This window comes from Felis catus, chromosome D2 (assembly GCF_018350175.1).
Source record: "Felis catus isolate Fca126 chromosome D2, F.catus_Fca126_mat1.0, whole genome shotgun sequence".
In the NCBI taxonomy this organism is placed as follows: Eukaryota; Metazoa; Chordata; class Mammalia; order Carnivora; family Felidae; genus Felis; species Felis catus.
In genome coordinates this window covers 15,346,450-15,370,298 of record NC_058378.1, presented here as the reverse complement: position 1 = coordinate 15,370,298, position 23,849 = coordinate 15,346,450, and the positions used below count along the sequence as shown (strand labels likewise).

At 41.5% G+C, this 23,849-nt stretch overlaps 1 protein-coding gene across 6 annotated transcripts in view; it reads right to left on the bottom strand.

The window, feature by feature from the left end:
• Nucleotides 1–23,849, bottom strand: part of PCNX2 (pecanex 2) — a 299,548-nt gene that overhangs the window by 250,933 nt on the left and 24,766 nt on the right. For 5 of the 6 annotated variants that reach the window (XM_045039935.1, XM_023240399.2, XM_023240402.2 and 2 more), the window contains exons 2-8: nucleotides 20,891–21,096; nucleotides 19,939–20,059; nucleotides 18,914–18,950; nucleotides 8,524–9,813; nucleotides 4,084–4,231; nucleotides 3,801–3,946; nucleotides 1,427–1,520 (exon numbers count right to left, since the gene is read on the bottom strand). In XM_045039935.1, the coding sequence (XP_044895870.1) occupies nucleotides 1,427–1,520; nucleotides 3,801–3,946; nucleotides 4,084–4,231; nucleotides 8,524–9,813; nucleotides 18,914–18,950; nucleotides 19,939–20,059; nucleotides 20,891–21,096 (2,042 nt within the window). The remainder of the gene's footprint in view (nucleotides 1–1,426; nucleotides 1,521–3,800; nucleotides 3,947–4,083; nucleotides 4,232–8,523; nucleotides 9,814–18,913; nucleotides 18,951–19,938; nucleotides 20,060–20,890; nucleotides 21,097–23,849) is intronic. The other variant, XM_023240400.2, reaches the window with a different exon arrangement.

Genomic DNA, 23,849 nt, shown 5'->3' with positions numbered 1-23,849 from the left:
TTTTTTGTTTTTTTTGTATTTTAGAGAGAAAGAGAGAGAGCACACAAACTGGGGGGAGAGAGGGAGAGAGAGAGGGAGAGGGAGAGGGAGAGAGAGAGGGAGAGGGAGAGGGAGAGGGAGAGAGAATCTTCAGCAGACTCCACACTTAGTGCAGAGCCTGATGTGGGGCTCGATCCAAGACTCTGAGATCATGACCTGAGCCGAAATCAAGTCCAACCCGTTGAGCCACCCAGGCACCCTTCTGTCTATTTTGACCAGAACGTGGGCACCTGAGGGAGACAGAGGAAGAGTGGAAGGCCTGCCAGCGATGGAGAATATGCGTGTTTCCCTGCAGGAGTGACTCTGGATACAGCAGGCTGCTTCAGGGTTGGGGCCCAGTTGGGACAGCGTGGCCTGGGAGAGTCACCACCTACAGTACCCATCAACTCTGCCGGAATGGCTGACACCAGCATTCTTAAGCAGCAGTGGCAGCAATGAGGAAACAGACTAAAAGGCTGGTACACAACAAAATTCCACCTGGAGACCAGACCGCAAGGACACAGACAGTCTTCCTTCTAGGCCCACGTGGGGTTCCTCCTTGGATTTCCCATGCACACCTGTGCAGGAAACTTTGACCCTGGGAAGGAGCACTGAACCGCAGGATCTGGAATTAAGGTTCCTGTAACTCCCTTTGAACTCTCCAGGCGTGACGCCTAAGGCATTCTAATCACACCACAAAGGACTCCCATAAATCTTCAAATATGCATGCAATTCTAAAGGAACATACATGATAAATGTACTTCCCCACTAAGAGCAGACAACTGAGGTGTGTCCACGTGAATTATCCTCAAAGAATCTTGAAGTCCAGAATGAACAATGAATTCCGTCTGCCATTAGTAAGATTTACGGCTTGCCCATGAATCTGGGTATGTTCCAGATGCACAAGCTAATTCAATATTGAACTTAATTAACATCATTTAGAATATAACTTAGGAAGTTATTCAATACATACTGAAGGGAGGAAAATAAGAAAGATGTTTAGATTATCAATCTACAAAAGAGCTTGCTTCCATTATTACTGCAGGTGAGAACTAACTACATTTCTGGTCCATTCCTCAGGACAAATTTAAGAACAAGTTCTTGTGTTGCACCGTCATCCTACCAGAAGGCAGCACTATTGTTTGCACACGATTCCTCTCTATTGATATTTACATGTTACATTCATTTTTGGACGTGGCTACTGCAAAAATGGCTCCGTTTATTTTTTATTTTTCTGCGATATCAGATTTTCTTTTTCTCGCACACAAAACCCACATGCTTTGACACCTACAAACGGATTAACACATTCATTCTACACCAGGATCCTCACTTCATTTGCAGTCAGGCTAATTTACATGTCCCCCAGCAACACGACAGCTCCCAAACCAGAGACCAGACCTCCACTTACCGAGCACGAGAGAAACTGTCATAATTTGATGGCTGATGCTGTAAAGGGCCTTCTTTCTGATTTCCAGACTTTAAATAACAGGATCTAATTTCCCCTAGAAAATCATGAAATTTCAGCAAAGAATATTAGACAAGTATTTGTATATGATCATTCCAGCTTATACATTTTTCAAGTCAGAAGGAACTCATTTTGGACTGTTTTAATAATAATTGTTGGTAATCTAGGTCCATTCTTTATATTTTCCCACAGAATGTGTAACTAAAAAAATCTTCTTGACGTACCTCTCTAATAATATGCTGAGACAAGTTTGCCTCGGTTACCTATTACTTAATTGCTTTTGATCAATTAATTTGCACCATCTCTTAATTCACTTTTATATACATTTGACCCTTGGACAACTTAGGTGTTCGGGGCACCGACCACCCACACAGTTGGACATCCACATATGACTCTAACTCCCTACTTAAAAACTCAACCACTGGGGCGCCTGGGAGGCGCAGTCGGTTAAGCGTCCGACTTCAGCCAGGTCACGATCTCACGGTCCGTGAGTTCGAGCCCCGCGTCAGGCTCTGGGCTGATGGCTCAGAGCCTGGAGCCTGTTTCCGATTCTGTGTCTCCCTCTCTCTCTGCCCCTTCCCCGTTTATGCTCTGTCTCTCTCTGTCCCAAAAATAAATAAACGTTAAAAAAAAAAAAAAAAAAAAACCCTCAACCACTAATTAATGGGGAAAGCCTTACCCATAACACAAAGTCAACTAACACACATTTTGAATGTGATATGTTTTATATACTGTATTCATATAATAAAGTAAGCCTGAGAAAAGAAAATGCTATTAAGAAAGTCAAAAGGAAGAGAAAATACATTTCCGGTACTGCAACGTATTCATCCCAAAAAACCAAAAGAAACAAACAGTCAAACAAAACCATGTATAAGGAGACCTGTGCAGTTCAAAGCTCTGTTGGGCAAGGGTCAACTGTTTTCAGTTCATCATTTTGTCTATTTTCATCATGTGTCAGTATGATGAAACATACCAGGCCCATGTGTCTTTGTATCATGTGCTAAAAGAGGCTTATCAAGCACGTGGTTTTGTTTCGTGGAGGTCATGAGACCATCCCCACCTCAGAATTCGCAGATGAGCAGGGGCACAGAGCACTGCCTAGTGTGTCAGCCTAGTAATGAGATGGCAAGAGATGGAATTAATTTGCAGAGTTAAATTAGTCTGCTAAAGAGGTTCCGGGTATTGAGGTGTGAAAATCAGTTCACTTTGTAAATGGAAATGGTCTCTCCGCAGAACAGGTTTGAGGTGTACCTTCTTCAGGTAACACGGGAGCATAATTAACTGTGTTATAAGCAGCTGGAAGGTAGACTGAAGGACAGGACCTCAACTTGAAGGTTCCTCCCACAAAGAGATACATTTATAAGGAAGACCGCAGCCCCCCTGGAGGCTTTGATATAAGTGTTAATGTTGTTCTTTAAAGTGTAAAAGACTTCTTTGTCTGTTGATGCAAAAGCACTTCAGACCACAAAGGATTGATCTGTAGATAGGGTAACCATATTATTCATTATCCAAACCAGGATTCTTTTGAGAGTAAAATAACAAACATTAATTGATGTATAAAAAACATTAATTGATGTCTTAAGCCAAAAACCCATCCTCAAAAAACAAGGGCCTATATCACTTATCTACAGAACTTTGAACTTGCCACTTAACATTATTTCCTTCCTCCTTCCCTTCCCTTTCCTTTCCTTCCTTTCTTTCTTCCCTCTCTTCCTCTCTTCCTTCCTTCCTTCCTTCTCTTTATTTTTTCTTTCTTTTTCTATTTTAAATCCTTTTTATGACAAGGCACTAAAAATATATATCAAGGTCAGATTTTCAACACACATCCAATAAATATTTACTAGGTACTAGGCACTGCTTTCCTAAAGTTCACAGTTGTGAGGGGGAAAATACCATTAATCAAATTATTATAGGTCAATAAATAATTAGAAGTTATAATAGTATCAAAGAAGGAAAAGGACAGGGGGTTAAGAGCAAAAAGCAGAAGAATCTGACTAAGTCTGGAGAGCCTAGAAAAGGTTTCCCTGAAGAACTTTCTTTAGAATTAAGATATGAAGGATAAATGGCACATTGTGGGCTATGTACAGGGACATGCTATGTGCAAAGGCCCTGAGGCAGGAAGGAGCACACTCTGCTCTAAGAACATTCTATGTGAGCAAATCGTAGGACTAAGTCAAGAACATTCTATGTGAGAAAATCGCAGGACTAAGTCTTCCTGTTCCAAAGTCTAGTACTGAGGCTAAGAGACCACACGGGCATGAGAAAGCCACTAGCCTTATCCCTTCTTCCTCGTTACTAAGAAGCTCTAAGGACTTACCGTGTTCATCGATGAAGACATGCATAGCGTCCACAGACATCTCATCTTGCACAGATGTTTCAGGCCCACTGATAACTTGCAAGACGGAGCTGTCTTGCTGGGAAGTTACCCTGTAGATTATCTGTCTTTGTCTGTTTCCCTGGAAACTTAACATATATAAAAGTTTCAAGAACTATTAGGAACTCCTCCTTATCCTTAACAAACCATTAACAGAAGCAGCCACTAACTGAGGCTGCTTCACACTTTGCCCCAACATGAAGCTAAGTAAGTAAGTTAGACTCACAGGGTCGTGATCTTGGCAGGCTCGGTGAACACAGGGCTGGTGCTAGTGTGGTCTTGACTTTGCATGTCTGGTTTTCCTTGTTTGGAACTGTGTCCATTAGGCTTTTCACGTTCCTGGATTTCCTCCCTTTTCTCCTGGGAGCAGGTATCTGAAAAACATCATTTGATGTGTTAACATAATGTTAAATAAGAAATTAATGTGAAAGCCCTTGGAAACAAGTTACCAAAACTGAAACAAGAATAGACAGAAAATCTACACAGCTCCTATGAATTCAGAATGTGTTTTGATCAATTTTATTTTTACCAATTATGACAGTACCTAGGTATATTTGAAAAACAGTTTATATGTTAGAGGCAGGTTACTGAGCTATCTATGGACATCACCTACTCTAGGTTCAGGGAATCCCGTGAAATAACCCCAGTGACCACTGGCTCAGCTGATTGAAAATCACCCATTTCGATTACTTGGGCCTGAAAGGTTCATAACTCATAAATGGACAGCATCAGATGAAAAAATAATTACGTGAACAAACCTGACTACTTTGGAGCAACGTCCCATTTACCGCTTTAAAATCTTATCAGTCATTCCTTCTCACTCATTCTCCACCTCTAGATTTTCAAGGTAAAGGTAGACTTAGTCCCTTCATAAAGTGGATATTCATTAAATAGTCGACTTTGTATTCTGTACTTGGCACCGTGGAAGACACAGTGAGATACTACACCTGCTCCTTGCCCTGAGAATAATTTCAGGTGAATGAGAATGCTGAAATCAATAGGTACGAAAAGATTCTGTGAGTTTTTGCAATCCTCTTTAAATAATTGACCAAAATAAGGGCCTTAGCTTATACCATGATGCACAATGGAATCCACCCCTAAGGGTCAGCCCCTCCTTTTCTGAGGATATACCCCAACGGCCAGTTTTAGGGTTATAAAAACCACTGTATTCCCAAGACCAAAGATGTCAAGAGTTATGTTCTTCTGAGTAAATTGTTGTCTAAGAGAAGAACACAAGTGAGTGGTTTGAACCTACAGGTCCTTTCAAGACATGCCATTTGAAAAGCCCACTAACATCTGCCTGGGCCCTCAAAAAGTAAAATTATGTTAGCTTCCCTGCAGTATAAATCACACGATTATGTATACAACAAAGATTTTCATCCTTGGACTTCAAGCAATTAGAGAAACACTGCTGGCTTCTAAGTGAGTCCTGAAGATAAACATTCCCGGCACATTTGTGAAACTGCCATTAGAATTTCTTGGATCCAAAAATGTTTGCCTTTCATTTGACAGCTCGTCAAGATAGAAGCTTTCAGTTTTCAAGAGACACGCTTGTGAGAAAGTGCTATCATAACAAGTAGCGTTAGCTAGTGATCATATCGCATACAAAATTGCAGAAAGGCGAATGTAGACAGCTCCACCCCTCATGCTGCACGTATCTTCTATTTATTCGTGTCTCTTTCTCATAGTTTAGTCTCTCCTTCTCTTAAATGGGTACATTCCATATGTCAACATACGGACTATTTGTTTTCCTTTTTCCCTTTAAAATAACATATTGACAGGAATTTTCTGTCTATAAAAACAGTGCACATAATTAAAACCAGAGAAAAGAAATTTTAAATCACTCTTAACCCTACCACGCTGCCACAGGAGTCAGTTTGATACATACGTACCATACCTGTCTTTTCTTCTAGGCATATACACTTTTTCTTCACAAAAATTAAGTTGTAATACAGATATGATTTTATAACTGTTATATTTACGTTAAAGTATTATAAATATTTAATGACATCAGATATTCTTCTTGACCATCTAGAAATGGTAGTTATATAATATTACATCGATACAGCATAACTTATTAAACTAGAGCCCTATTGTTGTAAATTTAGGTTGTTTCCATTTTTCCATACTTTGGATCATTCTTCAAAAAGCATCTCTACATACATTCATAATTATCTTGTTAGAAATTCTAGAAGTGATTGAATATGACACAGGTGGTGGCCGCACAAGATACATATAGAAATAGAACTCTGACCCACAATCTACAGCAACCAGTCCAGAAAGCCAACATGCTATGGACAAGTCCTATGACTTGTAGGAAGTCAGATGATTATTTCTAACAGTCCAAGAAGCCAAATGATAACCTCTGTAAGAATTGGCCCCAAATGGCCAGGACTCGACTAATTACTGAGAGCTTCCCTAATTTTTGTCCCTGCTTCCAGCCAGAGAGAGCCAAACATGCCCCCTAACCAATCACACAGGCTGCTGTAAGTAGCCTGCCTCCAGTATCCCCAGCCTCCAGTCGGAGCACACCTGAAGCCTTCCCTTTTCCCCACTACAAAGCTTTCCCACTCCTCCTCCTGCCTTTGAGTCTCTACCGAAACACAGGTGATGGTGGCCGACTCCCTTGCTGTAGCAAGCTCTGAATAATAGCCTTTGCTTCTTCTCATTTGAGTGGTCTTTGTTTACTTCCACAAAGTTAAATTAAGCTGCCCCAAAACAAAACAAAACCATGGTTTTAAAAGGCTTTTGATACATATGCGGTTTTCCGTAGCCTTGAACCTTAGGACACCCCCAAGCCCTGAAGATAATCATAAAGCCCTTTGCAGAAAGGGCCTGGGTTGGAAAGAAGAGTATCATAGAGAGAACTGGGAAATCTTGTATCTTTTGACAATCAGGTAAAGCTCAAGCACTGTTTCGCTATCAAGCAGGAGAAAGATGAGGGCGCGTTGCCTAGGCTGCTGGTGTCATTAAACACTGTCATGTTGTGTTAGAAATATACTCTATTTCTGTTTTCAGATAACAGCACATAACAAATTATTATTGATAGAGGAGCAAGAAGATATTACTGATCTCCAAGATAGAAGTGAAACAGCATCTAATTTGCCACCTTGAGTTCTCACCTTCCAAGAACTAAAAGACTTACGTCCTGCTCCTTCATCCTTCAATTGAAAACCTCTGTCGGGCACTTGGGTGGCTCAGTCAGTTGAGCATCAAGCTTCAGCTCCAGTCATGATCTCACTGTTCCTGAGTTCGAGCCCCACGTTGGGCTCTGTGCTGACAGCTCAGAGCCTGGAGCCTGTTTCAGATTCTGCGTCTCCCTCTCTTTCTAACCCTCCCCTGTTCATGCTCTGTCTCTCCCTCTCTCTCACACACATAAATATACATTAAAAAAAAAACAAAAACAAACCCTGTCCTTTCCTGAAAGAGGTAAATAATCCACTCCTCCCTCCCCCCACACATGCAGATTCCTGAAACCAAGCCCCTTCCTTTCCGTAGAAAAGCAAGTAGCATCCATATTTCTTTGCACACCCCTAGATTTCCAATTTAATACTGTTCAGATTGGTTCAGATTGAATGTGGTTAGCTGACAAATTTAAGAACAGAAACTTAAGTAGACAAATCAAATAAACCTTACAAGTGGCCTGAGGGGGGAATCAGAATAAAAGGCTGAAACTGATCACGCAGCAAGACTTTTCACCCATTTTCCTAATTGAATCCTCACAGTAAATCTGCAACATATTGTTACTCCTGCTTTATTGAAGAAACTGTGACTCTGATGGATTTAGTAAATTGTCCAATCTCACCCAGCTGGCACTGCAAAACCAAAATTTGCCCCTGCGTTCTGAGGTCCCAAAGCCAGGGCTCTGTCCACCATACACACAGCTTCCTGGGAAGACACACATGTACAGATCTACGCTATCCGATACGGTAGCCAGCCACATGTGGCTATTTAAATAAGGTTACATGAGGAGTAAATGAGTTAAGATGAGAGTAACTGTGTAATTTATTATTCAAACTGGGAACACTTTTGAGAGTGAAAAGTGGTCATATTACTAATTATGGTGGCAAAAAAAAGTATAAACGAGGACCGTCTGGGGCAGATGACAATGTACGGTCATGCCTGTTAATATATGTAAAGGGCTTAGGACAAGTACTTGACATAAATTAAGAGCTGTGTGTTCGTTATAATTATGTTTACAAATTGGGATAATTAAGGAGCCCTGCACGTAGGATTTTATAGTGGAACTCAACAGAAAAGTGGATTCATTTCACAGAAATGTAGTTTACAATCAGCTTTCCCAGAATGCATCTATTCTTAAAGAGACAGAAATCTACTGTGAGTTCTGGCCACTGTGATAAAATATAATTGCTTATTTCCTCGGAAATAAACATCGCGGCCTTCTAGGGAAGTTGAACATTCATTCCTAGGCCTTAAATTTCCTGCTGGAGTAAGCCCATGTTGATAGGTGCTCAGCACACTAGTATTGGCACACTTGGCAATTATCAATAACACCAAGCAGCAATGGTCAGATATCCTGCCATTCGCAAAACCAAATCACAGAAGGTAATTCACACATGTATTGCCTTCTTTGCATCACAGAAGGTAATTCACACATGTATTGCCTTCTTTGCATCAGCACGACAGAAATGATGTGGAATCGTACCTCCGAGAAGCCCACTGTCTTTGTTCTGCTCCACTGAGCTGTTCCTTTGGTTGGACGCCGCCAGCTTGGAAGTGTTGATTGACTCTAATAGGGAGACAAATTCGAGGAAGTTGGATTCATTTGGTATTTGTCCTTCCTTAGCCTCCAGGTCAGATTTGGAAGTTGGTATTGTTTTTTCTTTATCGCTAATAATTTCTGCGGAACTTTTGCTCAAGAAAACATCTGTACCACTGTCCACGCTGAGAACCCGGGCGTGTCTCTTTTCATGGCTGGTTTTACAAGATGATGGGTCAAGGTTAGCCTGGCCTTCCTTTCCCCCCTCCGTCTCAGGGGCCGCGTGAGGTGTGAATGGGGGGGTTGCTTCACAGCAGTCTCCTGTGGGGGAAGGACTGCCATCCTTGGTGGCATTTCCTCCTTCCCCAGATTCGTAGCCAGAACACTGATTGGATGATGCCTCCACCATCAATCTCTCGGGACTCCTGTCACCTCCACTGCCTTCGGGACACACGGCGCCTCCTGCCCCATCCTCAGAGAGCTCCAGTGTGATGACAGGAATTCTTATCTGCTCCATGTTGGGAGGACTGGCCACCCCCGGGGCAGCCGGCTCAGCGTCAGACGTGAAGCCAGCTCTCTCAGTGCCAATCACCTTTAGGTGGAGCGAACTTTCCAAGTCTGTCATGGAGTTCGGAGTACTGCTCATGGTGATGACAATTTTAATGGGTTCATGCAGACTCAGCGGGTCTCCAGGTTGAGAAGTATCAATGAGGGTGACAGCTACCTCGCTATCCGAGTAGTCCACTTCCTGCTTCAAGGGCGGGTCCGCCTGCCGGGAGGCACCCGGTGACGCACGTGCAGGTCTGGCGATTACAGTGTTGCACTGAGGGCAGCTACTGCTCAGGCTGTCTGGAGGGGACTCCCTTTGCCACCGGTCCCTTAAGGAGCCCGAGGCATAATTCGCCGGTTCGGGACTCAGGACTGAATTCTCACTCCCCCAAGGCTGGAAAGAGACATCGGTTTCTAGTAAGTCGTACTGAGACAGAGACAGGTGTGGCAACTTCTTCGAGGCTTCTTTCTCCACTAAGCCGCCCTCGGACCTGTGGCGGAGCGGGGGCTGCCGCCTGCCTCCCCTCTCTTTCCCTTCGTCGCTGGCTGGACTTCCTGCCACAGCTGGTTTCCTGGGGATCGCTGGCGTGGTCGTGGTTTCCGGCGCGCACACTTTACTTCCTGTTCTGACACCAGGTGAGGTAGATAACACAGGTGCTACAGGTTGGTCTTCTGAGAGAATGACACCTGAAATAAACCACAGGCACTTTCTTAGCTCCCGAAACAGGTGAGAGCCGTCCCGGGGCGAGACCTCGTAATGCAAAGCGAGAAAAGCAGCCCTAGCAACCGATGCGGTTGGATGCTTATTTTTGTTCTTTTATTTTTGTAATATAATTTATTGTCAAGTTAGCTCACATACAGTGTATACAGTGCACTCTTGGCTTTGGGAGTAGATTCCCATGATTCATCGCTTACGTACAACACCTAGCGTCATCCCAACAAGTGCCCTCCTCAATGCCCAACACCCATTTTCCCCTCTCCCTTGCTCCCCCCCCCAAACAACCTCCGTTTGTTCTCTGTATTTAAGACTCTCATGGTCTGCCTCTCTCTCTGTTTGAAACTGTTTTTTCCCCTTCTCTTCTCCCATGGTCTTCTGTTAAGTTTCTCAAATTCCACATATGAGTGAAAACACATCTGTCTTTCTCGGACTGACTTATTTCACTTAGCATAATACCCTCCAGTTCCATCCACGTTGCTGGGAATGGCCAGATTTCATTCTTTCTCATTGCCAAATAGTATTCCATTATGTACATAAACCACATCTTCTTTATCCATTCATCAGTTAATGGACACTTAAGCTCTTTCCATAATTTGGCTATTGTTGAAAATGCTGCTATAAACATAGGGGAACGTGTGCCCCTATGAATCAGCATTCCTGTATCCTTTGGATAAATTCCTAATAGTGCTATTGCTGGATGCTTATTTTTAAAATATCACCTCCACTCTGAAATTGTTTTTAAAATCTCGGTGTTTAAAAATAATAATTCAGACTTTTAGATTTTGCTGTTTTGTGACCTTGGGAGGCACACTGATATGTTTTAAACAACATGTTTGAGACTTATTGTCAGGAAGGTCCTGGCTCTGCTACTTACTAGCTAGGTTACCTTGGGCAAGGTACTTAATCCTTCTAAACCAAGATCCTCAGGATGCCTGGGTAGCTCAGTTGGTTGAGCATCCGATTTCAACTCAGGTCACGATCTCCCGGTTTGTGGGTTCGGGCCCCGCGTCAGGCTCTGTGCTGACAGCTCAGAGCCTGCAGCCTGCTTTGGATTCTGTGTCTCCCTCTCTCTGTGTCCCTCCCCCACACTCTCAAAAATAAACAAACATTAAAAAACATTTTTTTTAACCCAGATCCTCAACTGTGGCGCTGTTCTCACTTGGGACCAGATAAATCTTTGCGGTGGGGGCTGTCCTCTGCATTGTGAGATGTTTAGCAATACCCCTGGCCTGTGCCTACTTGATGTCAGGAGCCAACTGTGCCCTCAATCATGACAATGGAAAATGCCCCCAGACACTGTCAAACATTCCCTGGGGAGGACAGCCCCCCAGTGGAGAAACACTGCTCTCGTCTTCAACCTCTTACCTGTAAAATGGGAATAATTATACCAAACTCTTAAGGCTGCCATGAGGATCTAGAAGGATAGATGCAGAAAATAGTAGGCCAAGGGCTTGGCACTGGGCTTGTTAGCGCCTTGCTCTGAGGACAATAATAACCTCACACTTCTGATGTGATTCATAAATTTTCAAAACATTTTTTTTTAATTTTTTTTAAACATTTGTTTATTTTTGAGACAGAGAGAGACAGAGGATGAGCAGGGGAGGGTCAGAGAGAGAAGGAGACACAGAATCCGAAACAGGCTCCAGGCTCTGAGCTGTCAGCCCAGAGCCCGACGCGGGGTTCGAACTCACAGACCGCGAGATCATGACCTGAGCCGAAGTCAGACGCCCAACCGACTGAGCCACCCAGGCGCCCCAAAACATTTCTAAATTGTATCTGCAATACTTACGATGGTGACTGAGTGAGCTCTATCCTCCCAGCTTCCTATATCTGTTAATGACCCTACCATTCCCTAAGCCTCTTAAGCTTGAAACCCTCGGGTAATACTTTGGTTTCTCTTTCTTGCCCAGCCTTATGGTCATTCAATCAATCAATACCTCAGTTTTCCTTCACTTCCATCATGAAGAGTGTTCTCTAGGGGCTCAAGGGGTCTATTGCGAGGGTCTGCAAAGCCACAGGAAAGCCAGGATAAGCAAATTGTCATTTACTCAAATATTAGAGGAAAAAAATAAATACAACTCTTGAGGTAATATAAAATATTACCTTATTATGTAAACAAATGAGCATATGATGAAAAAGAATGAAACATTTTAAGACATAACATGTATTTTTTTAATCCTTGCCATAGGCTGATTCAGCCTATGACCCTCTGGAGCAGGTGAAATATACACCCCCTCCCCTCCCTCCAAGGACACTCTGGTAGAAAGAATTGAGTCACTACACTGTTGTAGTCGAAGACTTTCTTTGACTCTAGTACAAACTCTGGGCCTATCTCTCCCATCTGGACTGTTCTTTCTCCTCGCCCACTGGAGACCCCATTCAAGGCTTTTTTCATAACCTCCTCCAACATGTAACTTGCCATGATCACCTAAACCAGAAATAAGCTCTCTTCTGAAATCCTTAAGCAATTAATGTCTGTAGGACTAAACTTTATTTACCATACACTTTTTAAACTGTAGCTCTTTTTAAACGTACATTTAAATTACCTTCCTAACTGGGCTGCATGGTGTTCTAGAAAAACAACCACAATTTATGCTCACTGAATCCTCCAAAGAAACCAACCGATTATCTTATCCACACTCATGAATGTTGGTTGATGATGATAGTGAAAATTATTTGACTTTGTAGCAACGCTATGCAGGTTATCCTATTCTACAGAGTAGATGCCTTGTCATGGAAATAGAAGAACGGAAGTGTCTAGAAACATGTCCAAGTTTGCCACACTACTGACAGATCTACAACTAGAGCCCAGATCCCCTGAGTCCTGACCTGATGCTCTTCTACTCCCTCACATTGCCTCTCTATCTGTATGTATGGCTCCTTTACTTTGCCATTGAGATCTAAACTTGAATGTGGTCTCATCAGAGACGCTTTCCATGACTGCACAATATCAAGTGCACTGTTGAAAATGAATAAAAATATTGCAGGAGGAATCCAAACCACCAGGCAGGGCCTGAGGAACGGGGTCTTGGGTTGGGTCCATAAAAAACATTCATAAAGCATTTTTGTTTCATTACTTCCCACACCACACAATTGTGACCGCACAGATTTGTATGCCCACAGGACCATTTCCTGATGTACCAGACGAGAGGAAAGAGCACCCTAGGTTTTAAAGCAAATAAGGATTTAGTGCAAAGACCCTGTGATGGGAACTTGCTTGGCATGTTTGAGGAAGAGAAAGAAACTCCATGAAGCTGGAGTAGAAAAGCAAAGGGAGCATGAGAAGAAGAGAGATCCACAAGGCTGGCAGGGTCCAAAATATAAGCCAAAGTGTGGCACGTAGATTTTATGCTGAGAATAATGTGAATCCAGCAGAAGTTTTTCAAGGGGCACGTGATCTGAATGAGGATTTTAAAAATGAGGGGCGCCTGGGTGGCGCAGTCGGTTAAGCGTCCGACTTCAGCCAGGTCACGATCTCGCGGTCCATGAGTTCGAGCCCCGTGTCAGGCTCTGGGCTGATGGCTCAGAGCCTGGAGCCTGTTTCCGATTCTGTGTCTCCCTCTCTCTCTGCCCCTCCCCTGTTCATGCTCTGTCTCTCTCTGTCCCAAAAATAAATAAATGTTGAAAAAAAATAAAAAATAAAAAAATAACCCTGCCTGCTGCATGAGGGATAGACTGTGGTGAGGTACGATAAAATTGGAAGAGAGACCAGGGAAGAGGCTGCTGCAGTTGATGAATGACAGTGTTTTGGACTAGGGCGGTAGTGGTGGACATGGAGAGAAAGAGATAAATTTGAAATATGTTTTGGAGTCGAACTGACAGGACTTGCTGATGGACTGAAGCTAACAGCAGTGGGGGAAGAGAAACCAAGGAAAACTCCTTGACTTTAAAGCTTTGGTAACAGGACTGGTGGTGGGACTGTTTACTGATAAGGACAAAACCAGAGGAGATACAGATTTAGAGACATCAACTGAGAGATCTGGTGGTGATCCATTTAATTTGACTATTAGACACCTGATCCGGGAGGAAAATAGGTGTAGGCAACTGGATGCCTGGGACAGAAATCCAGATAGAGGTCAAAATCGGAGACACAGATTTACTCACCATCATTTCACAGATGGTATTTAAAGCTAGATGTGAGATCGCCAAGGAAGACCTGGTATCTAGAGAAGAGAAAGGGGCCCAAGACCAAGGGTACTCCAACCTTTACATGTCAAACAACAGAGGAGGATAAATCAAAGGACATTGAGAAGGAAGTCAGTCAGGAAAGTGTGCTATTATGAAAGCCAAGGGAAGAAAGTTGGTAACTACAACTTATTGTACATAAATAAATAAAGCCATACCATGGCCTATAAATAGGTCTTTGGGAACACATCAGCACGTCATACCTCAGTGCCTGCTTAATCCTGAGTAAAAATGACAATAATAAATTTCCTACCTGGAAAACTAAGAAAAATAGTTGGCCTAAAATGACTCTACCAAGATATTGCTGAGCAATGAAATCTAACCCAGTAGTCATTTGTTTTCTATCCTTGACACTTTAACTATAAAAAACATACTATATTACTAAATACACACACACACACACACACACACTTTCTATCCTTGACACTTTAACTATAAAAAATATACTATATTAGTAAATACACACACACACACACACACACACACACACACACACTCATCAAGAAAGATGCTATGGCAAAGCTATATGATCATGTCAAGACATACAGAAAAAGCATTTGACAAAAATCCAGTACCCTCTCATGATAAAAAATATTCAACAAACTGAGATTAGGAGAGAATTTCCTCAACCTGACACAGGCTATTTATGAAACACCCAAATCTAACATCATATAAAAATGTGAAAGACTGAATGCTTTCCCCATATGATCAGAAACAAGGCAATGATATCTACTCTCATAACATCCAATAAACATTGTACTGGAAATTGCAGACAGAGCAATTAGTCAATAAAAAAAAAAAAAAAAAAAAAGGCAACCAGATTGGAAAAGGAAAAGCAAAAGCAAAGGATCTCAATTCACAGATGATATCATTCTATTTATAGAAGATCCTAAGGAATCCACTAAATAACTATTAGAACTAATAAACATTTAGGAAGTTTGCACAATATGACATCAATGTGCAAAAATCAATTCTATTTCCATACACTACCAATAAACAAGGTAAAATTAAATTAAGAATACAATCCCAGTTATAAGAGTATTTAAAAAATAAAATACTTAGGAATAAATTTAACAAGAGTACCAGACTTATACACTGAAGACCTACAAAACATTGACAAAATAATTCAAAGAAGAACTAAATAAATGGAAAGACATCCCAAGTTCATGGACTGGAAAATGCAATATTGTTAAGATGGCAATTCTTCCCCAATTTATCCACAGATTTAATAAAATCCTTATCAATATCCCAGATGTATTGTTTGCAGAAATTGATAGTTCACATGGCAATGTAGAAGACCCAGGATAGCCAAAACAAGTTAGAGGACTCAGAGTTCCCAGTTTCAAAACTTGTTACACAGCTACTACAACCAAGATGGTCTGATAATGGCATAATGATAGATATATAGACCAAAAGAATAGAACTGAAAGTCCAACATAAACTTTTACATGTATGGTCAACTGATTTTCAGCACGGTGCCAACACAAGTTAATGGGGAGCAAACAGTCTGTTCAATAAATGATCCTAGGACAACAAAAAACACGTGCAAAAGAATTAAGTTGGACCCCTACCTTACATCATACACAAAAATTGATTCACAACAGATCACAGACCTGATTATAAGAGCTAAAACCGTAAAACTCTTAGAATAAAACAGGAATAAATCTTCATGAACTTGGATTCAGCAATGGTTTCTTATATGTGACACAAAAAGCCCAAGCAACAATAATAACAACAAAACAATAGACTTCATAAAAATTAAAAACTAGAGCATTTTAAAGGACCCCAGTAACAAAGTGACAAGACAACCGACAGACTGGGAGAAAATATTTGCAACTATATCTGATCAGGGACTCGTATCTAAAAATATATAAAGGGGGCGTCTGGGTGGCTTAGTCGGTTAAGTGTCCGACTTCAGCTCAGGTCATGATCTCGCAGTTTGTGAGTTTAAGCCCCTTGTCGGGCTCTGTGCTGACAGCTCAGAGCCTGGAGCCTCCTGCAGATTCTGTGTCTTCTCCTCTCTCTGCCCCTCCTATGCTCATACTCTATCTCTCTCTGTCTCTCAATAATAAATAAATGTTAAAAAAGTTAAAAAATAAAATAAAATATATAAAGAATTCTTACAACTTACCATAGAAAGACAATCTGAATAAAAACTGGGCAAATAGGGGACACCTGGGTGGCTCAGTCAGTTAAGCATCCAACTCTTGGTTTCAGCTCACATCATGATCTCACGGTTTGTGAGTTTGAGCCCCGCATCAGGCTCTGTGCTGACAGCATGGAGCCTGCTTGGGATTCTCCCTCTCTCCCTCTTTCTCTCCCTCTCCCTCTCCCTCTCTCTCTCTTTCTCAAAAGTAAATGAATAAACATTTTACAAGTTTTTAAAAACTGGGCAAAGGACTTGAATAGACATTTCTCTAAGGATAATGATGGTGACAACATCAATATCATTAGGCATTAGAAAAATAACTAATTTCATGTAAATCAAAGCCAAAGTGAGACACCCTTCATACTCACTAGAATAGCTATAATCAAACATACAGATAATCACAAGTGTCAGGAAAGACATGGAGAAATTGTGACCTTCATGTATCGACGGTGGGAATGTAAACTGATACACCTGGTTTCTAAAACAATCTGGTAGATCCTCAAATGATGAAACAGAGTAACTACGTGACCCAGCAATGCCACTCTTAGGTACATATCCAAGAAAATGAAAACACACATCCACACAAAAACTGGCCCAATGAATGTTCACTGAAGCATTATTTATAACAGCCCAAAAGGGGAAAGAACACAAAGTCCATCAACTGATGAATGATAAACAAAATGTGGTATAGCCACTGAATGGAATATTACTTGGCCATGAAAAGAAATGAAGCAATGATACAAAGCTACAACATAGATAAACCCTGGAAACATTATGCTAAGTGAAAGGAGCCAGTCACAAGAGACCACGCTGTATGAAATGTCCAGAATGGGCAAATTCATGGAGACAGAAAGAAGATTAGTGGTGGCCTGAGCCTGGAGAACGTGGGGTGATTGAGGAGTGTGGCTAAGTGTGGTTTCACTTCAAGGTAAGGAAAATATTCTAAAATTGATTATGATGATGGATATGCAACTCTGTGAATATACTAAAAGCCATTAAATTATATACTTAGAATGAGCGGATTGCACGGCATCTGAATTATATCTCAATAGACCTGTTAAAAAAATAAACAACACTACCGTGCCTTTTAACAACAAAAAGAATTGAATACTAGGATAGTGTATTATGAGATTGGTCTAGGAAAAAAAAAATGCTTTAGTGCAGTGTTGTTGAAAACACATTGGATTTAGCAGTCAGGTGTGGATCTAAACATAACCTGTATGGGGGCGCCTGGGTGGCTCGGTAGGTTGAGTGTCCGACTTCAGCTCAGGTCATGATCTCACAGTCTGTGAGTTCGAGCCTCGCGTCAGGCTCTGTGCTGACAGCTCAGAGCCTGGAGCCTGCTTCGGATTCTGTGTCTCCCTCTCTCTCTGCCCCTCCCCTGCTCGTGCTCTGTCTCTCTGTCTCTCAGAAATAAAGATTAAAAAAAATAAAAATAAAAACACATAACCTGTACGTTTTACTTGTTATGACTCACAATTTCATTCATCATACATGCAAAGTCTCTACTGCAATTCCTACTACCAGGAAGGAAGGAAGGAAGTAATTGTTTCAGTTAGAATGGTGAGGTTAAAAAGGGCCAGAACAAATACTGAAAATATAAAGTAATGGCATTAATAGCAACAGTAAGCTTGATCTGGAATAAGTAGCCTAAAATGACAAAAAATGTGTGTGTGTGTGTGTGTGTGTGTGTGTGTGTGTGAGTGTGTGTAAATGGACATAAAATAACAAAAATAACACTGTTATTATTATACAAATAATAAATATTTGTATAACATATTGTTATAACATAACATATATATATAACGTTATATATATATAACGTTATATATATATAATGTTATATATATATAATATATATAACATAATATATAAATATTGTATAACATAAAATAACAAAAATAACACTGTTATTATTATACAGATGAAACTTTGTGACTAAAATATTTGAAACCTAAGTTAACACTCACTTCTTTTCGGTAGTAGTAACATAGTAAAAAGAATTCGAAAAATCCCTTACATATTCTCATGGAATTTAGCTGAGTGATGAAAAAATAAACTTCATTTCAGGTTTTCAGACCCAAGTGCTAATTTCAGCTGTTTTACCAAAGATAAAATTTTATGCTACTTCCGAAACTAAAATAGGGCATAAATTTCTCTTTGTAGTAGTACTACAAAAAAATAGAATTGCAGAGAAAGGAAGTAGTTAATTCGGGCCTCCAAAAGCTCTTTTCTGAGTTTTCTGAAAACAATCAAAACATAAGAAAATGAAATCTTTGTAAAAAAGTGAAACAAAGATCTGGGGGCTTAAAAGAAAATTCCCAAAAACAAAATTCGTAACTTGAAGGAAATGCAGTCCATGGAACACTCTATAATTTCCTCTGTCATTTTTCAATGGAAGTGTTACAATAAAAAGCTTGAAGATCAATGATGAATTGATCCTGTTTTCTATCTGCTGTTCTGAGCCACATGAAATAAACGCAGGCTGGAAAAAGCACAATGACATACGATCGATGACATATTACAATTTAGATGTAGAAATGATGCACAAATTCTGATGAGAAATAATGAAAAGTAAGAGTGAGAGAAATGAAGTTGGACTAGAACTATGCCTTCTTAGGTACAGTTCTTACTTTGAATTAATTCACTGGCATTCTGTTTTACAAGAATTCTATTTCACTTCCCTGAAGCTAATGCTGTGATGAAATATTAAATGGCGGTAATGAACACTCTACCTTTGAGATCTTCCACTGTTTCCTGTGCCGGCAACTCCTAGACAAACAGAAGAACAAAAATCAATCCATGACTCAGCTTGGTGCCCATCTCTGGGCAGTCAGCGGACCCCTGAAGCAGCCGTTACTGTCTTCCCAAATGGCATGTGGCGGGGCGCCTGGGTGGCTCAGTCGGTTAAGCGTCCGACTTTGGCTCAGGTCATGATCTCGCGGTCCGTGAGTTCGAACCCCGCGTCGGGCTCTGTGCTGACCGCTCAGAGCCTGGAGCCTGTTTCAGATTCTGTGTCTCCCTCTCTCTGACCCTCCCCCATTCATGCTCTGTCTCTCTCTGTCTTAAAAATAAATAAACATTAAAAAAAAATTAAAAAAAAAAACCCAAATGGCACATGGGGACGAGACTATACAGTGTCTGCTCTGCTTAAGCGTCTAATAAAATGGAGAGCAGAAACGAATACAAAATCTAGGTAAGTGTAGATGCCCAAGCAAGACCACTGTATGTGATAAAAGGGCATTTGATAGTTAAGAAAGTGAAAAGGAGAGAGAGAAAGGGGCTACGGTATGCTACCTGCAAATAGAGCCCAATAAAGTTAGTCTGGAGCGAAGGGGATTTAGTGACTGCCCAAGAGACAGGCGTAATTCAATGTGGACATGTGGGGTAGTGCAGTTGATTCCAGGGGAGGACACTGCAAATATGGTGATTCAGATGAATGACAGACAGGAGCAGAGAAGGAGGTCAAGGTCTGCTGACAGGTTCTTCTGGCCAGAGTGGCAGGCCCGGCAGGTGGGGCGGCCGGCAGAGGAGGCCAATGCTGTGCTTCCAGCATGAGACTGGATGTTTATCTCAGGGTCCAAGGGCTCCCCAGGGGTCATTTCCACACCCTGAGATGCAGTCAGCCACAGCACAGGGGCAGTACTGACTGTATTGTATTGAACTGTATTGAACGTGCAATACCCCTGCACGTTCCCATCCAGGCAGGGTCAACACTACACAACAAGAAACAGTGTGAAACAGAAAAACACACACTGACCAGTGGCCCAGATGAGTGCTGAGAGTTTATGCTCTGCCCTCTGGAGCTGCAGCGGAGGGGAGGCGTGGAGAGGTTCCGGTGAGGCTCTTCCTTTTTGCCATTGTTAATCTGCCTGGTGCTGCTAACCCATGTGAGAAACACAAGAGCAGTGATGTTATCAAACAGAACTATGACTGGGTAGCAGTCCCCAAACAATTCCCTTTCCTAGATCCCATTGTGTAATCACCATTGTGTACAAATTTTGTTTTTAAGGGAGAATAATAAATATTACTTTAAAATAAGACATGCTCGGGGCGCCTGGGTGGCTCAGTCGGTTAAGCGTCTGACTCGGCTCAGGTCATGATCTCAAGGTTTGTGGGTTCAAGCCCCACGTCAGGCTCTCTGCTGACAGCTCGGAGCCTGGAGCCCGCTTCAGATTCTGGGTCTCCCCCTCTCTCTGCCCCTCCCCTGCTCATGCTCTGTCTCTCTCTGTCTCTCAAAAATAAATAAACGTGAAAAAATATTTAGAAAAAAAATAAGACATGCTCTCCTAAGGAACTATCAGAAATAAGGGCGAGAAAAGTGACAATGACACTCAAGAATCATTTTTAATATTTCAGTTTCATGCAACGTATGACTTCTATATTAATAAACACCAGTGTTCTTTTTGAAAATACTCTGGCATGCACTAAGCATTTAAATGACGAGATAAAAATGCTGAAGTAAAATACTTTGCTCTGTTACGCCTAATGCAAATGAACTGTGGAGCATTGTATAAGGTCATGTTAATAGTTAAATCATCTTGATTATCAGTATTAGTTTTAGGCTTAAGTGTATGGTTCAATAGAAGAAAAATGTACAGATTTGTGTCTGCCTATACTGTTGTATTTTCACGAACAGCTAATAAATGGAAAACATTTTCACCAATACTGAAACATTTAAATTATAACTGCCACATCAACAGAAATGTTACCTTTGATTTTTGTGATTAGTCATGTGTTCCTTGTTGGCCTCTTTGTCTTTACTTGGCTTTTCTTTCTTTTTGGAGGGCCTCTGCTGAATTACTTCTCCTTTATCAAACATGAGGTGTAGGCGATAGCTGACCAATTTGATTATGGTGAAGAATATAGTCACTGAACTGCAGTAAAAAAATACAGTGATGGCATTTGGAGGAAAAGCCTAAAGAAGAGAAGAGAAAGAGAAAATGTATCCGTTTGGAGGATTATCTTTTGTTTTAAATCTGAAAGCATTGTGGGACTACTTATGAAACATACACTGGGCAAGATTTCAAATTTTATTAGTTTTACAACTGTTCCTGGTTGCAATACCTGGGGAAAAAGAGCTGCTATCTCTTTATCTTAAAAAATTTTGTTTTTCTTGTTTCTCAGGTGCTCATAATCCTGGCACTTAATGACCAACATTTCATCTGCAGGCAGGAATCCCACCGAACAGAAGGTGTGTTACAGTGAGACTTTCCATGCTCTACTAGCTAGTTGTTTTCCATAGCCCGATCTGACTGACCTTCCTACGCATCTGCTTGTAGCAAAGGCCAGAGAAAGGCCTTTGAGATGCTGTTTCCTTCAACAAAACACAGAAAGCCTTGTTGAGAACAGAAGAAAGAGGGAAGGAGAAAGATTCATGTCATGGCCCCTTCCTTCCTTCCCTGCTCTCTTGTTGGGTTAACACCATCAGGCCATGGATTTCCCTACCGGTGTGATGCAGGCAAGGAGCTACAAAAGGGTAAGAGGGGTATTTACATCAGTGTGAAAGGATCTGGGCATGGAGTTCATGGTGAAGGTCAGTTCAATTCTGTCCAATCCCCTCAAGAAACAGAAGGAATCACTGGGATCCATGCAATTGTCCCACCCTGGAGGATCCCCCACATACCTTTCTAGTTCTCTCCCAGGACCGTGGACAATTGCAGGTTCTCTAGTCCTTCCCAAACTACGTTCTTATCTTTGGAGGCTGAAATAGATCCTAGAGTGTCTCAAGATGCTACCAAGGACAGCCTCAAGAAACAGCAAGACCCTTTCATCAATGCACCTTGCTGAAGGATCTCAAGAAATCCAGTGATGAGTATAGTCTCTCCTTTGACCTGGAACTGGCTGAGCCTGTAGACAACATGGCCCATCCCAAGTCTGCTCCCAAGTAGCCCCTGAATAACCCCCCATGGTCCCATGATAATCCATCATCTAGGTAAGACTATTTCAAAACAGCATAGCCAACAAAAAGAATAAAGGAAGAGGAAAACTATCACCAACAAGGAAAGCTAAAGTGAAGAATTTTCACCATCACTGACTTGCTTTTACTCCATGGGAAAAAAAGTCCACAAATAAATATAAATTAATAAATAAGTGAATTAAAGATTAAGTAAAACAAATATAGATGATAGATAGATAGATAGATAGATAGATAGATAGATAGATAGATAAGGGAGACAGGGAAAGTCAGGTTCCCCACCTGGAAGCAGATAGGTTTCACATTTACACATATACCTCCTGATGAGAAGCTGTAGGAACCTCAAGCAACATAGAAGTTTAAAAACAGAGAAAGAGTGATAGGGGCCACTAATGGTCCCCAGCACTTTTTCGTAACATGTCTCTGTATTTCAGGTCTAAAAAATTTACGCTGAAGCTAGACAGTGAGTTTAAAGAAACTGATAAAGGAAGAATAAAACCCAACAAATGTCCTGAGAATAGATTAGCATACTATCATACCCAAATTATATTCAAAAGTGGTTTAAATTATAATGTAACTTGGGCTTCATAGCACTCTGATTAGTAAGGGGCCACAGAAAGAATTCGTGCTCACTAAGTACCCCATGTGGTCTCCTGCATTTCCCAGCCTCCCTTGCAGTCAGGCTAGAGCCACGTGACTACTTTTGACCACTGGACTATGAAGAGAAGTGGCAGGTGTCACTTCTAAGCCTAGACAATATTGAGCTAGGTGCCTCCCTCATCTCCCTCTTCTCTTTAGCAGGCAATCTCAGAGACCGTGTTTTCTAGATGATCCATGTGCAAGATGGCAGATCTTCCTTCTGCTTGCATACCTGGGTGACTCTGGAACAAGGCCCTAACAGACCCGAGACAGACATGTACTAGAAGTGAGAAATAACCCTGTGATTCATTAGACCACTGAGATTAGGGGTTCTGCCTGCTGTGGCAGCTAACACTAGGAACCTAATACTGGGGGTTCCATTTCCACCAGAAAGCTTCCATTCAAATTATATTAGAAATAAAGGGGGGGAGGTGGAACATCAGGCATTGAGAAGAGAATGCTTAGCAAAGGTGAGAGAGAAAAGATTACATGTGGATATTGGGGAAAATTCATTTGGAAAAAAGTGACTTGCCACAATAAGAAGAGGTATTACTTTTTAGTTTCCCTTCGTAAATATGGACTATAGCATTGGCTTGGCAGTGTTGAAGTTAAGAGAAGGCAAGAAGTTACAATGAGGTTTAGCATGTAGTTTGCAACCCAGGTGAGAAAAGGCCCTTGTCTCATCCTCTATGAAGGACCACTGACACTTAGTCACATCCCCAAAAAGCCCATAGACGTCACCAGGCCGTCGTGAAAGACAGATATTTTACTGAAAATTTCCAGGGAGAGAGAAAAGGTTTTACAATAAGCTACAGATGGCACATTCTTCCTCCCAAAATACTCTGCTCTCCTTTAAAATCTCTTCCTTCAGTAGACCCTGCAAACAGAACCTAGAATCCTCCCAAATTATCCCCTTTTTGATGCCATATAATCAAGCTCTGCGGGGGCTCCTCCAATTCTACATTTCCAGGGACGTCACTGAAAATCACTTCCTAGGCCATTTTACTGATGACATCATTATGCTCAATCAACAAAAGATCCCCAGCTCCTAGGTAGGATTTTCTGTCCTTACAAGTAAGAACGCAAGGAGAGAAGGAGGGCTTAGGAAGAGATGT